Here is a 15,838-nt window from a genome sequence, read left to right as displayed (position 1 = left end):
CAGCCTAGTACCTATCCCCAAGCCCAGGGGCCCTGATCACAAGGCAGAGACGTCTATCCCACAGCTGTGATAGGTGGGGCACATCACACCCCGAGGGGCCCCGGCATCCATGATCTCCCCTCCTGGAGGGTGGTCAGCCGCCATCCTGGCCCCGGACTCCTTGGAAATGCTCCACAAAGTGCCAGCTGGAAATGTCACAGCACAGGGGGCCTTGGGATGAGCCAGCCCCAAGGGGCCATTCTTTCCTGTGGGTTTGGGGAACTCTTTTAAGATCTGGAGTGCAGATTCAGGTTCCAGTGCCTGCTCTGTGTCTTCCTAGCCTTAGTTTCACCTCCTGGGGCCTCAGTTTCTCCATCAGTAAAATGGGGACAGTAACCGTCATAGCACCAGGCTCTCAGGCTTCTCAGGGGAGCAGACAGTGAAGCAGTGCACAGAAGTCCTTGGTAATCCAAGAAGCACCCTCTGGATGGAGCTGCCAGGACAGCCCGCAGCCACCCTGGACTGACCCGTGGGGCTGGGGGCAGCTGGGGAGGCCAAGCGTGTGCACACGGGCACCAGCAGCAGCGCAGACCCCCAGTCTCCTCTCTCATACCCGAGATGGGAGATGAAGACTCCCCTGTGAGTTCCAAACTCCTCCAACCAGTTCTGGCAGGGAAGAAAGGGAGTCCTGGGAAAGCAACTCCCATGCCTGGGGCTCGGCGGTGACCCACCCAGCCCCTCCCCGGCAGAGGCACTGGTTGCCCTGGAAACTCACCTCGGTGGTGGCCGGTGCTGGCAGAGGTGCCAGCCAAGGTGTCGGGCTTTGGAGAGCAGCACGACGGGCGATGGCCCTTCTCCTGGCGGTCACCACAGAGACACAGGCAAAGAACACAGAGCCCTTCCTCCCCCTGGGCACGGCGGGCCTGGCACAAACCTGGCCTGCTTCCCGGGCCATGGTGGGGTGAGAGCCAGGTGGGGAGTGGGCCCTGCGGGAGGCCCTCTGCCAGTGTGCTCGTCGCCTGCGTGCCCTAGTGGAGTGGAGCACCCGAGTGCCTGGGCCTGGTGTCACCCGCGTGGCTGTCATACCTGCTGCTGTGACAGGCAGGGCCAGGAATTCCCGCTCGTACCAGGCCGTGGGCCAGCCGAGGATGAGTGGAGAGGCTGCCCCAAGCTAGCCTAGCTTTCTCCCTTAATTCTCCAAGTCCCCACTCCCATTCCCCCTGTGTCAGGGGCCTGGAAACCACCACACAGAGCCAGGAAGGTGATAGATACAAGTAACCAAATCAAAACAGGGTTCGGTCAGCAGAGCCACCAGGCGGATGTGAGTCTAGCCAGAGGCACTGGGAGGCAGGCAGGAGACCCCACTCACTTGTTCTGGAAGGCTTCCCTACCCCCTAGACCTGAGCTCTTCCATCCCTGGCACCCAGGCACGAGATTTCCTTTCTTCTTCTTCTTTTTTTTTTTTTTCCTGAGATGGAATCTCGCTCTGTCGCCCAGGCTGGAGTGCAGTGGTGCAACCTCGGCTCACTATAACCTCTGCCTCCAGGTTCAAGTGATTCTTCTGCCTCAGCCTCCCAGGTATCTGGGATTACAGGCACATGCCACCATGCTCGGCTAATTTTTTTTTTTGAGACATCGTCTCACTCTGTCACCCAGGCTGGAGTGCGGTGGCATGGTCTCGGCTCACTGCACCTCTGCCTCCCGGGTTCAAGCGATTCTCCTGCCTCAGCCTCCCGAGTAGCTGGGACTACACGCGCATGCCACCACACATGGCTAATTTTTGTATTTTTAGTAGAGATGGGGCTTCACTACATTGGCCAGGCTGGTCTCAAACTCCTGACCTCGTGATATGCCTGCCTCAGCCTCCCAAAGTGCTGGGATTACAGGCGTGAGCCACCACACTCAGCCACTTGGCTAATTTTTTTGTATTTTTATTAGAGATGGGGTTTTGCCATGTTGGCCAGGCTGGTTCGAACTCCTGACCTCAGGTGATCCACCTGCCTTGGCCTCCCAAAGTGGTAAGATTACAGGCGTGAGCCACCGCACCCGGCCACAAGATTTCATTTTAATTGGGCGCAGGGGTAGGGGTTGCCAATGGTTTGTTTCATTAAGTAGGGTGGTAAAAAATAATAATATTACTACCACTACTCCCACCATTCAGAAAAAACACCACCAAAGGTAACAAGAAAGGGCTGCCATCAGAAAGAAGGGCAGGCTTGAAATGAGTACATTTGGCTTTTAGAATAATTTACTAGAGTGACTACTGGCGTTGTAAACAACCACCACCACCACCACAACAACACAACTTACTACCTTGTCCCTGTCCCTGTTTTTCTCATTTTGCTGCAAACCAGACATTGGAAGCCATCGGACGCATCCAACACACCTGTCTGACAAGTGGAAAGACAGCCCCAGAGAGAGCAGGGACTTGCCCAAGATCTCACAGGAAAAGTGTCTGTCCAGCTGCTCTGCAAAGCTTGCAGACGCTCCTTCCATCCTGACCTGGGGGCCAGAACACTCAGAGCCCCAACCCCAAAGCCCAGAGATGCCAGGGCGAAGTCAGAGGACAAGAGTCTCAGCTACTTCCTTACCTTGCTGGGACCCTGGCCGGGTGGATGCCCAGTCCCTGGCTGCAAGTGGAGGGCACAGGGCAGGGAGCAGAACAGCAGAGGCGGGGAGGAGAGGGTGTGGGCAGGGGCTGTGGAGTGTCCCCACAGGCACATCAGGCCCTGGGGCCCGGCTTCCCGCCCAGACACTGCCCCAGCAGCACCTCGCTCCCAGCCCTGCTCCTCTGAGCATCTCACATCCTCTTCCGGTGGCTTTGTGGGCCTTAGGGGACCCAACTGAGCAGACAGTTCAGGGCCTGGGAGCTCTGCCACCCTCAGGGTGGGGACTCTCAGGGGATGTGGGTGGGCATGTGGCGGTGGGCTGGGCTGGGGTGGGGGAGCATCAGAGAAATGGAGCTAGAGGGTTTCAGGGGGGCCCTGAAACCTACCTCCCTGTACTCACCCTGTGGCCAGAACAAGTCACCTCCACTAAAATCCCTCCACCATTTCTGTCCCACCCAGAAGAGAATCCCAAGTCCTCACCTGCCCACAGCCCCCTCCTACTAACTCCAGCTGCCAGCGTCCTCTGCTGGGAACCATGTTCTTCCCCCTTGGTCTCAGGACTCGGCCCCCAGTCAGAGCAGCCTTCTCCAACACCCCTGTCTTAATGCAGCAACACCATCCCTGCCCCAGCCACCCATTCCCTGTTCTTTTTCATCTGGCACACTTCCTCCTCTGTGCCAGGCTCCAAGGCCCTGTCCCCTGGGAAAGTCAGGCATCACCACTGGCCTCTCTTGCGCACAGTGACTCAACCTTGACCTTCGAGGAACAGTAGAGCCAACCAGGCTGTGAATTGGTCAGCCCAGGACTGAAATTCTGATCCCCAGGGACTCTGGAACCCTGGGCCAATGATTTAGCATCTCTGGGCCTCAGTTTGCTCCTTATAAAATGGGCACAAGGGCGCTGGAGGATTCCACAAGAACTCAGCATGGGCTCGGCTCATGGCTGTGCTTGGCCGATGTGCAATGATCATCTCCAGCGGGGATTGAGGAGTTCAGGTGCCACAGGGTTACATGCCTGCCCCGGTGCCAGGCACATAACAGACATTTGATCAATGTTGGTGGATGCTGCCCCTGTGCCAGGAGTGCCATAGCCTGACTCCATCCCTGACAGCAAGGTCCAGATGGCAGTCCGGGGTCTGCCCAGTGCTCAGAGTGTGGCTTGTAACTGGATCCTAGCAGATAGCTTGGAAATGTTTGCTGATGTAGAAGCACACACAGATGGGTACTGCAAGGCAGGCCCGGTCCCGGGAGAGGGGACCAGCGAAGAGGTCACTGTCTGGGTACACACTATTAACGGGAGAGACGCCCTGTGCAGACAGGCAGGATCTGGGTGAGGCAGGCGGCAGGGGTTGGTATCTGAGCAGGGATCCGAGACTGTCCCCAGCCTCGGCCTCTCACCCCGGTGTTGCTGACTGCCTGGCCATGTGACTGTGGGCATTGTGTGGTGTGGTTCGGCTGCCACTCCAGGTTTAACAGGGAGCTTACCACATGGTTTGAGGGGGTGGGGAGGGCTTTCCCTGAGCCTCGGTTTCCTTGTCTGCAAAGTGTGACCTCGCAGCCCAGCCCCGTAGAAGGGCTCAGTGGCCGAGAAGGTGTTTCCTACAGTGTGTGCATGTTTGGTTGGGTGGGGGCTTAAAGAGGCCCTGGAAAGAAGCGTTCAACTTTCTTTTTTTCTTTTTTTTTTTGTTTGAGACGGAGTCTCGCTCTGTCACCCAGGCTGGAGTGCAGTGGCGCCATCTCAGCTCACTGCAACCTCCGACTCCCGGGTTCAAGCGAGTCTCCTGTCTCAGCCTCCTGAGTAGCTGGGATAACAGGCATGCGGCACCAAGCCCAGCTAATTTTTGTATTTTTAGTAGAGATGGGGTTTTACATGTTGGCCAGGATGGTCTCAAACTCCTGACGTTGAGATCCGCCCGCCTTGGCCTCCCAAAATGCTGGGATTACAGGCGTGAGCCACCGTGCCTGGCCAGAAGCACTCAACTTTCATAGTGGGGGTGGGGGACCAGTAGGGAAGTGGCAGGGAACCAGGCCACCCTGCTGGTGTGTTTGTGAGCTAATGCCTTTGCTTGGACAAGCAGCTCCCGGGTACCAGGCCCTCTGCAGGGCCTTGCATCTCTCACACAAGCTTTCTGCGCTATTCTTGAATAGCCCACTCCAGCCCAGCTTCCCAAGCCTGTTACCCCCATATCTCCCCTGCCCCCACCTCCAGCACAGGTCAGCCTGGCCTCAGGGCCTAATCCTGGGGCTCCTCCTTTCGGAGCCAGGGTGGGCAGGGCTACCCGGGGCAGTGGGCACTGAGCTTGCTGGAAAGGCCATCGAGGGACTGCTGACACAGTCAGGCTGCAGGAGGAGCAGCACCAGCTGCCACGCAGAAATGCAGGAGTCCCGAGGAGGTGGTGCTGGCAGGAGGGGAGCAGCAGGGCCATGCACCCCTCCTCCCACCCACGTGGTCCCTGGCCCTGCCGCCAGCCTGGGAGAGAGCAGGGTCTTTGTTCCCTGCTGGCCAGGCCGCCACGTGACGCGCCACATCACTGTCACTGCCTGGAACGAAGACTGCCATGGACAGCCGAGGCGCTGGGGCCTGGGGGTGAGGCCTGTTGGAGGAGCTCCACCTGCAGCCTCCCCACCCCAACTCTGGCTGCCTTCAGGAGCTGGGCCTAGTGAGGGCCATACATGGCACAAACATTTCCAGCTACTGTGCATGAAGCTTACGACGACCCTGACCCCAGGCTTCTCCTAGGACACACGACCTACCAGTGGTCCCACGATGCTCTGCCCAGCACGCCGGGTGGCCTGGGATAATGCACCTGGCCACACACACAAGCCCAGGCTAGCAAAACCCAACCCACAGGCACCTTTCTAGGTAGGGGCAGGCCCTGGCCGGGTGCGAGGCCCATTGTTTACAAACACTGTGCAGCTGTCGCTAGGAGCTGTGACTCAGAGCCAGAGCAGTGACTCCTCGCGAAGCTGTTTACTCGGCACCACATCCTGTCCAGGAAGCAGATAGCAGAGGCCGAGGCCTGGCTTTTGCTCCTCTTTCCTGCTGCTAACTTGACTCAGGGAGCTGCTGGCCAGACTCGGAGTCCAGCTTGGGGGACACTCCAGCTCCCCTCCCCCTGGCTTCTGGGAACCTGAGGCCCCGTCAAGTCGCTCAACACACATTCGGGCCCAGCCAGCTCTGCTAGGTAGTGATGCTGTGGTCGTGCAGGAGACAGATCCTGCCCCTGGAGGCTGCACCTATGCCTGGCATCCCCTCCCTCTTTGGCTCTGACTAGGAGACTCCCAGGGACGGGGGCATCACTGACACCTGTCACCGTGCAGCCCGGAGGCAAATTCTTGCCACGTTCAGAAGCCTGGGAGGCAGGATCAACTCCTGACACCCCTTCATACCCTAGAGCCTAGTCTGGCGCCACCTTTAGCACACCTCAGTGGGGACAAAGCACTTTTCCAGACAGCCTCTGCCAGAAGGATGAAGCCACAGTCATCATCTCTGTTGTAAAACTGAGAAAACTGAGGCCCAGAGAGGGCGAACAACTTGCCTGATGTCACACAGCGTGTTAGTGCCAAGGCAGGGTGTAAGTCCGGCCCCCAAGGCTGCTTGCTTTCCTCTATTCTGTTCCAAATTAAGGATCACAAGTAGATTTGTTCCAGGCAGCACACAGACTTGACGCTGCTGGGACCCTGTCCCTGGGGTGGGTGGTCTGTCCCCTGTAGGAGGCCTAGGCTGGGGACTCTGACTTCCATTTCTGCTGATCACTGCTGCCTCCAACCTGGCGCCTAAACCAGAGTCAACAACCCTCTGATAATTTCTACTACGCACTGCCATGCCAATGCGGGTATCATTTCACCATCATGATATGTGAGGCAGGTTTTGCAGGTGAGTTTGAGGACAAAGCTCAGAGATGGCACAAAGGTCATCCAAAGCCACACAGCAGAGCAGGGCTTCCAATCCTGTCTAACTCTCAGGTTTGCGCTCCCAGTCACTCCTTCCTGCAAACTCCTAGCAGGAAGACTCTTTATGACTCTTCATAAAGAGTCAAAGGTGATTTTATCCTCACGGTGCCCTTCTAAGTTCAGGGTGCAAGTATCTCAATGACCTCCAGTTCACAGGAGGGCCCCTGTGTGTGGTGGGGAGGCAGAGCCACAGAATGACTTGTGGAAGGCTGCACACCCCAGTGGGGAGGCCCTTTCCCCTGCTCCAGGCTAGGGAGACCCGGGGACTCCCAGGAGCAGCAGAGCCACAGGACACACCTGCCAAGGCATGTGGAAGGTGGGCCACCCTGGAGTGGGGAGAGAGGCAAAGAGGGGCTGTGCTTATTTTGGCAGTTGGGGCTTGGCACCACCCCAGGCAGGACAGTAATTCAGCAACTGGCTGATTCACCCACTGCAGGGCTCCCCTGCACTGGCTGCCTGCCCGCCGGCCCCTATTACCAGCCCACTGAGTCACGCAGGTTGCCAAGAAGCTGAGGAGCCAAGAATCCAGGCCCTGCCCCAGCCACTCCCATTGGCTTTGAGCCCAGCAGGACCCAGCCCTGCCAAGGGCACCGCAGCTCCCCTCCCCAACCCTGCCTGCCCCCAGGTCCAGCTCCAGGAGGAACCCAACGTCTAACTGTAAGGATCCAAGCAGTGGCTGGGAGCTGGGGCCTACAGTGTCAGGAGTCTTGGGCCAAACCCTCATCCTGTCACTTCCTGGCTGGGTGGAGCTGGGTGAGCCAGGCAGGTTCCTTTCCCTTGCTGAGCCTTGGTTCTAGCCCATCAACAGGGAACATCTCTGCCTCAAAAAGACTGCATGCTGAAATGAAACACTGGATGGGAAGCACTCAAGATAGGGCCTGGCACATGCTCCGTGTCAAAAAACGGCACCCCAAGGTGGCATCCTCTGCAGGGAAGAACCAGAGTTCTTATTTTGAATTCAAGGCCAGCTGATACTTCTGGAAAATGCAGCTGAAATGTTGCAGCAATGTCAACTGCCATAGAGTTTCTAAACAATGTCCATTTCTCTACTGAAGGAGATGAGGATCAGTAACAGAGTTTGTAGCCTGCACTGTCTGCAGACCACAGAGAGGGCCCGGGGCACAACTATATTCACACAGCCAGACCACGCGAATTTACTGAACACCTACTAGGTGCCGGGCACTATTCAAGTGCCAGCAATAGACCAGGGAAAAACACAAAACATAAAAATCACCTTTGGCCTGGGTCATAATAAGTAAAATGCATTTTTGAAAATAAGAATGCTCCAGAAGGCAAAAACAGAACAGGGAAGGCTGATGGGGCCCATGGGGCAGGAGCAGGTGCTACAACTGCAGACAGGCCAGGAGGGCTGAGGGGGCAGCGCGGGTATGGATGGAAGGAGGGACATTAAAACATTTCACCTTGGCCGGGCGCGGTGGCTCACGCCTGTAATCCCAGCACTTTGGGAGGCCAAGGCAAGTGAATCACTTGAGCTCAGGAGTTCGAGACCAGCCTGGTCAATGTGGTGAAACCCTGCATCTACTAAAAATACAAAAAAACTAGCTCGGGTGCGGTGGCTCACGCCTGTAATCCCAGCACTTTGGGAGGCCGAGGCGGGTGGATCATGAGGTCAGGAGTTCAAGACCAGCCTGGCTAACATGGTGAAACCCTGTTTCTACAAAAAATACAAAAATTAGCCAGGCGTGGTGGCGGCGCCTGTAACCCCAGCTACTCGGGAGGCTGAGGCAGAGAATTGCTTGAACCTGGGAGGCAGAGGTTGCAGTGACCAAGATCGTGCCACTGCACTCCAGCCTGGGCGACAGAGCAAGACTCCATCTCAAAAACAAACAAACAAAAAAACTAGCTGGGCATGGTGGTGCGTGCCTGTAATCCCAGCTACTCAGGAGGCTGAGGCAGGAGACTGGCTTAAATCCAGGAGGTGGAGGTTGCAGTGAGCTGAGATAGCACCACTGCATACTCCAGCCTAGGCGACAGAGCAAGACTTCGTCTCAAAAAACAAAACAAGGCTGGGCGTGGTGGCTTACGCCTGTAATCCCAGCACTTTGGGAGGCCGAGGCGGGCGGATCACTTGAGCTCAGGAGTTTGAGACCAGCCTGGCCAACACGGTAAAACCCCATCTCTACTAAAAATACAAAAAATAGACGGGTGTGGTGGTGCGCCTGTAGTCCCAGCTACTCGGGAGGCTGAAGCGGGAGAACCGCTTGAACCCGGGAGGTAAAGGTTGCAGTGAGCTGAGATCGTGCCACTGCACTCCAGCCTGGGCGACAGAGCAAGACTTCGTCTCAAAACAAAACAACACAATTCACCTACCACGGGGTCCTTTCATGCCCCCCATGGCGGGGAGTTTGTAAGCTCCTTGAGAGCAGGGACTCTGTTCCCCAGGGTCCTGATGCCTGGAACAGCATCTAGCACACAGCCGGCTCTCCATAAATGCCTAGATGAACAAGTGAGCTCGACGGGCCAGACTCTAAAATATTCGGAGGTTCTTGTGGGAAGATCACCAGGAGAGCTCCTTGGAAGAGGTGATGAGGCTAGAGAGGAGCCTGAGGGAGGGCAGGGGGGCGGAGGGCCAGGGAAGGGCGGGGCCGCCTCTGCTCACCTGGCTCCCTCCCATTAAAGTGCTTTCCCCCCAGGAACCAGGCTGAGAAGAGAGGCAGAGGCAAGCCAGGCGGGGGAAGAGCGAGGAGGAAGGCAGCCAGGCTTTCTGGGAAGCAAGAGCCCTTTATCTTAGAAGCAGGGCCCTGGAGTTTCCCAGAAGCCAGCCTGCCCTGGGACGGTGGAGGCGGTGGTAGGTGGTCAGGTTGGCCCTGGTTTAACCTAGGGGATTTTCCCTTCCTAAATTCCTGGCCCAGGAACAATTCTTGGGGAATGGGTCTCTGTTCACAGGTAAGTAGAAGTTGCTCTGGTGTGGGCAAAGAGACCCCTCTCCAAGGCACAGCCGTGGCTGGTGAGGATGGGGGATGGGGGCTGAGCCCACATTCAGGCCCCTGTGTCCAGCAGGCCCTGGTCGCCCAGTGCACTCGGGCCAGGGGAACCAGGACAAACGGGCCCTTGTGGTTGGGAGGCTGCCTGCCGTGCCAGGGACACTGTGTGCCCGGTGCCGCCACCAGCCTGCCGCCTGCCTGAAGGGGCTGAGGGCCTGGGAAGTGGGGCTACTGTTTCCGAAGGGAACCTCCTAAGCTGCCCTGGCCTCTGGAGAGGGCACAGGGCCTTGGCTGGCTGCCAGGAGGTGGCAGGGCTGGTGCCCGCTGCCCTCTTTCTCACAGTCCTTTGCCTGCAAGAAGTTCCCCAGGGCTAGAGAAGCGCAATCCCTTGGGACTCTAGGGCCCTGGGTCTGAGGGACACTGCTGTGTCCCACCCTCCTGCCACCCACTGTCCCGTTAACCCCTGGGCTTGGCTCCTTCCTTGGCTTCTCCCCTGGAAGGCGAGGCTCAAGGGCCTCTCCTGTCTGCCTCACCTGGGATGCCTGACAAAGGACAGCAAGGTACCAGATGCCCTCCCCTGCCCAGGGACCCTCCAAGAGCTGTTCAGGTCTCCATGCCAGCATCATGGTGGGCAGCTGGGTGTGCCAGGCAGTGGCTGAGCAGTTCCCAGCTACCACAACCCTGTGAGCTGGGTCCGGCTGTCAACCCAGTAACACATGAGAAAACTGACACTCAGCCCTCCTCATGGTCACGGCTCCGGCCTGGGCCTGGTGTTTTGTTTGTTTGTTTATCTGAGACAGAGCCTTGTTCTGTCACCCAGGCTGGAGTGATCTCGGCTCGCTGCAACCTCTGCCTCCCAGGTTCAAGCAATTCTCCTGCCTCAGCCTCCCGAGTAGCTGGAATTACAGGTGTGCACCACCACGCCCGGCTAATTTTTGTATTTTTAGTAGAGATGGGGTTTCACCGTGTTGGCCAGGCTGGCCTCAAACTCCTGACCTCAGGTGATCCACCCGCCTCAACTTCCAAAGTGCTGGGAGTACAGGCATGAGCCACCGCACCTGTCCAGGTCTAGTGCTTTAAAAAGGCAAAATGCAAACCCCCACTCCCTCCCACACTCACTGTGGCAACGTGCTGTCCCTCCCCAGGCACCAGCCATGTGTCCCCACATGCAGCCACACATACCCCTTCATATATGTGCTCCCTCAGCCACTGTCAAGCTTGTCACATCTGAGCACATGCATGCTGCAGACATACAGGGTCACCCAAAGGCAGAGAGATGCCCCTGCCCCCAACACACGTGCTAGAATGCACATGTGCCCTACCGCATCCCACAGCACACAGCCGCTGCCCCTGCAGGCCCAGAGGCCCCGGATACACACCCTGCTCCCTGCATATCTGCCAGACAGCAATGGGTGCCCCGGCATCCCCAGACCCCTAAGCACCCTCCCTCAGGGCTGCGGAGAGGGGAGGAGGCAGGGCTCCATGCAGGGACTCCCCGACCCCAGCAGCTGGGAAGGAAACACCTCATGGAGTCCTGAAGAATGGCAAGCGGCTATTTCGAGGGGGCAGGGGGACCAGGCAGGCGGTGCCGCCAGCTGAGACCTTCCACACTGGGCACTACCCACCTGCCCACTACCCCCAGCTGTCACCTCCCCAGCCACCCAGGGCCTGGGGCCAGGTGGACTGCTTCACCCTTGAACTCCAGTCCTGTCAACTGGGCAGCAGGGCCTGGAACTTGGCCTCAGGGAAGAAGGGGGTCGGCGGAGAGTGGGATGCGTGGCCTGGGCAACTTACTCGCCTCCTCAGGGCCGTAGTTCCCCTACCTGAAAAAAACCTGTGGATTCAACTTAGGGCCTGCAAGTGTCCCTGCCCTCCACCCACACCCTGGCTCCCCAAGGGCAGCGGGAGCTGGTGGGCCATCGGCCATCTCCCTTCTGCGAAGCGGAGCAGACATTGGCTGCCATCTGCGGAGGGCCTGCCCATGCAGTGCCAGGGGCCTCAGGAACATCTCATACTCCCCCACATCCGTAGGCCCACAGAGGAGGCAATGGGGGTGCAGAGGAGTTAAGGAACCCACTTGTCTGGGTCCCCTGAGGCCAAGCCAGGGCTCCCATCCCAGCTCCCAGGCTTCTCTCCCCTTGACCTCTAGACAGCCCGAACTTCCCTGCGGCTGCTGTTCCTGGTGAACATCATGACAGATGACAGCACTAGTCAGGTGATTAATCAGCTGATCACTTGATCATCAGGACAGATAAGTGCTGCTGCAGCTATAGCCCAGCAGGGGTGGGGTGGGGTGGGAGCGGGAATCCCTTTGGAATGGATTCAGGTCAGGTGGTGGCAGCCCCCGGGACTTAAATACCTTCTGCCACCCTCCCCACGGTCCCACCCTCCCAGTTTTGAACTTACATTACGGGCAAAGGGCACCCCCCCACACACACATCCGGGATCAGGACAAAGTCCCAAGAGGGGCGGGTGCCAGAGGTGGGGGAAGTTCCCGGACTCAGGGCCTCTGGTTGGCCAAGGGTGCTTTCTTCTTTCTCTCCACTGGACAAGCCCACCCCTCCCTGCCTTCCTCCCTCGGAACACAAAGGTCAGATGGGCACACCTGACCTCTCGGGTGGTGCCCAGCAGAGAGGTCCTGCACCCTTCCCATGGGAGCCCTTTCTGGACCCTAACCTAGAAAGAGGGAAGGACTGGGGTGCCCTCCAGCAGGCAGTGGGTCCCGGCCCCCCTTATCCTTCCCAGAAGGACTGGGCAGCTCAATTCAGTTAATTATGTGCCCACCATGCAGTGCAGGGAGGGGAGGCCAACGTGGGGGAGGGGGTGGGGAAGGTCCTTGGTGCAGCACCCACGCAGGGTGGGCGGGGCTGTGTGCCTGAATCTTCCCTCCCACCAACTGGCCTCCTGCAGCCTGTTCCTTGGTGCTGGGCTGGGGGCTCGCCTCATCCGCCCGCCTTCTTGGCGTGGCATCCGGCATGAACGTGGGCCGGGGCTGCATGCACCTTGGGCTGTGGGCCGGCAGCTCCCCGCCACTGTCTGTGCTGCCCTCTGCCCTGCCCCTCCTCCTGTGGCACTCCAGCTGGGGGTGGCTGGGCAGAGTCCCCATGGGATCACCCTGAGCCCAGCCGACGACCCCCAAGTGAACATACGAGCCCAGCACCCAACTCCAGAGGTGGGCACGCCCCTTGCCCATTTGACAGATGGGGCAAGGGAGGCTCAGAGGGGTGAAATCATGACCCAGGGTCACACAGTGAGCAAATGATCAGGGTCAGCCTGGCATCCTGGCTCCATGAGAGCACCGGGAGGTCCTGCAGAGTTGTCACTAACAGTCCTACCCTCACTGCCATCCCCAGAGAGAACATCTGAGGCAACCAGGTCTCACAGCCTTCCCATCCCCAAAGTCCAACCCACTGGGCAGTGTGGCCCCACCTGCCTTCTCCCACCATTCTACTGCCCCACCCTCTCCCAGGGTCTGGGGCTCCACCTCGCTCCTTCCAGGCTGGACACCCCTCATCCATGTTCTCACCTCGGCTCCCGCAGTGCCCAAGTCTGGGTGCAGGGTGGGTGCCCACAAACTAAGGCAGCCCCTATGGGAGCCCAGAGGGCAGGGCTTTCTTACACCCTCACAGCAACTGCGGGGGCCTCAGGGCAGACAGGGAAGCTCAGAGGGGTCCTGTGCTGCTTCTAGGATGCCCAGCAATAAGCGCTGAGCTGGAATTTGGACCCAGGTGTCCTGCTCCAAAGCCACCTGCCTCACCTGAGGACCAGGGTCCTGAAGGCCGAGGTGGATGCCGACATGTGAGGAGGAAGGGCAGTGGCGGCCTGGTCCTGGTCCCCTCACTCTCCTGCCCCAAGGCCCCAGTAGGTGACATAATTCACAGGGCAATGTTTATGCACTGAATGGTGAACACACAGGCAGAGGGGTAGATGGGCCACCAATGGGGAAACTGAGGCCAGTGAGAAGGGACACACTAAGGTCACACAGTCAGTCGGTATCAAAGTTGGCCCAGAACCACAGTCCCCTGTTCCAAGGGCTGTACCCAGCCCAACCACAACCTGGCATGCCATCCAGCCCCAGGCCAGGGAGCCCACGGCTGCAGGGCAGCAAAGCACACGGTACCACACGTGGTACCCCATGGCCCCACACACTCTGGCTGGCACCGAGCCATCGCTGTGCTTTCTGACCTTGCGTTTTCTGACATTCTGCCACTGTCAACTCTCACTCAGGTATCCAGGAAGTGGCCTCTGTTGCTAGGGAACTGGCTTGATGCCGGGTGGCTGGCAGAGTGGGGAGATGGGGAGGGGGGAGTGGACTGGGGTGTCCCTCAGGAAGGATCCAGGGGCAGAGGCTACTGGGTCCTGTGTCAGGGTGGAGGGCCATGAGAAGTATCTGAGGAAACTCAGCAGGTCAGGCCCCTTCCTCCCCAGGCTCTAATGAAGGTCCTGGACCCTGGTCTCTGCATTTTCTCTTTCAGCCTCAGAGTCTTCTTTTTGGGCCAGGGGTGGGTGTGCGCTGGTGGGGGTTGGAGGTGAGCCATCGGAAAGCCCATCGGAAAGCCCCAGCCCTGAGCCTTCCTGCAGGCAAGTATTTTGGGGGCCAGCAGTTGCCAAGCAACTGCTCTGGGTTGCCATGGGAACACTCCCTTTTTTCTGGGGCTTGTCATTTTTAGGGGGATGCCACAATGCTTCCCGTTCCCTTTCCTCTCCACTTCCTCACCCTGGCTTGGCTGCCCTGGGAGGGGACACTGGGAGTCCATAAGCTCACACCCCACCCCTATGGGGGGCCCACATACCCCTGGCCCTAAGACTCTTTGAGGCTCCAGAATCAAGAACCCCCAAAATGCAGAGCCCAGAGTCCAAGGCCTTCATTAGAGCAGGGAGATGATGAAAGGGGCTCATTAGCTCTGTTTACGTCTCCTTGCCACCATTAACCACCACTTGGGGCCTAGGGCCTCCCAGCCCCACCCTGCCCAGCAGCCGGGCCCACCCCTGACCGTTGGAAGGCCACTGTAATTGGAAGGAATGTGGTCCTGGTGCCTGGCCCTTCCCAGGCTTGTGTGCACACAGGGAGGCGCCATTGCCAAGCTGCCACTACCTAGCTGTGGGAGTTCCTTCCCCTTCCAGTGCCTCAGTTTCCCCATCTGGAAGTGAGGATGGCAGTGGCACTTATCTTGCAGAGTGCTGAGCAGATACAAGGGACACTTTAGCACAAGGCCTACGGGCTGGCTGTCATCACCAGGCACCTCTGCAGCAGGGGACAGAGGGAAGGACTCTGTGGAGAATAGCCCTGTGGCCAGCGTGCAATGGTGACTGACCATGCCACTGATGGCAGAGTGGCCACTGAATCCAGGTCCCCAGGCTCGCAGCCCATGCCTTCTCCACAAGATCTGTCTGCCCCATACCCCTGACCCTTCCACAGAAGCCAGGGTGCTCCCCATGGGCCAGGCACCCAGTGCCAGCCAGGTGTACAGAGGCCAATATCTGCTGTGTGAATCAATCACTGAACCAACTGTCAAGGACCAGCAGCCTCAGGGGCGGGCCTGGTAGCTCGGTGAGCGAGGAGGTGGTGGGAGGGCCTTGTGCAGGTAGGGAGGTGACAGTAAGAAATGGCCTCTGGCTGGATGCAGTGTCTCAAGCCTTTAATCCTAGCAGTTTGGGAGGCTGAGGCGGGGGGATCCCTTGAGCCCAGGTGTTTGAGACCAGCCTGGGCAACATGGTGAAACTGTTTCTACAAAAAAATCCAAAAATTAGCTGGGAGTGTTGGCGTGCACCTGCCACCCCAGCTACTCTGGAGGTCTGAGCCCAGGAGGTCGAGGACGCAGTGAGCCGTGATCTGGCCCCTGCACTGCAGCCTGGGCCACAGAGCAAGACCCTGTCTCAATACTAATACTAATAATACTAATACTAATAATAATAATAAAATAAAGGAATGGCTTCCACTCATTCCACTCCTGGGCCAGCGGCCCGCTGTGCACTCCGCTCCCTTTCGCTGATGCCATGTGAGCGGCACCATGGCGGGGACCTGACCCCTGCTCCTCAGCCCCACACTGCCTCGCCCCTTTGTATATCAAAGGCGCCTCTGAGGGGCTGTGCTGACCCCCACCAGGAGCAGCAGGACCACCTCAGGCATCCCAGCTCCCCTGAGGCAGGGTCTGGGGCTGGGGTTGGGGGGAAGGACCCCTCAAGTCTCTATCTGCACAGACAGCCCACCCGTGCCCAGGGCTGCCTTCCGAGCACCCGCAGACCTGGGCCTGCAGTAACAGGAGAGCTATCTGCAAACCGCAGTGTAATCAGCCGCACGGCCTCTGCAGAGGCCTGAGAAAGGCCGGCTCAGCTTGCAGGCGAGGAACCA

At 58.6% G+C, this 15,838-nt stretch overlaps 1 protein-coding gene across 8 annotated transcripts in view; it reads right to left on the bottom strand.

The window, feature by feature from the left end:
* Positions 1–15,838, bottom strand: part of RALGDS (ral guanine nucleotide dissociation stimulator) — a 50,983-nt gene that overhangs the window by 30,204 nt on the left and 4,941 nt on the right. For 5 of the 8 annotated variants that reach the window (XM_034929380.3, XM_034929386.3, XM_034929382.3 and 2 more), the window contains exon 1: positions 755–8,208. The exons of 2 other annotated variants lie outside the window; for them this stretch is intronic. In XM_034929380.3, coding sequence (XP_034785271.1) covers positions 755–1,063 — 309 coding nt within the window. In that variant the 5' untranslated portion in view covers positions 1,064–8,208. Of the gene's footprint in view, positions 1–754; positions 8,209–15,838 lie in introns of those variants that run through there. One more of the 8 variants, XM_034929389.3, reaches the window with a different exon arrangement.

This window comes from Pan paniscus, chromosome 11 (genome assembly GCF_029289425.2).
Source record: "Pan paniscus chromosome 11, NHGRI_mPanPan1-v2.0_pri, whole genome shotgun sequence".
NCBI classification, from domain to species: domain Eukaryota; kingdom Metazoa; phylum Chordata; class Mammalia; order Primates; family Hominidae; genus Pan; species Pan paniscus.
This window is presented reverse-complemented; position numbering and strand designations above follow the sequence as displayed.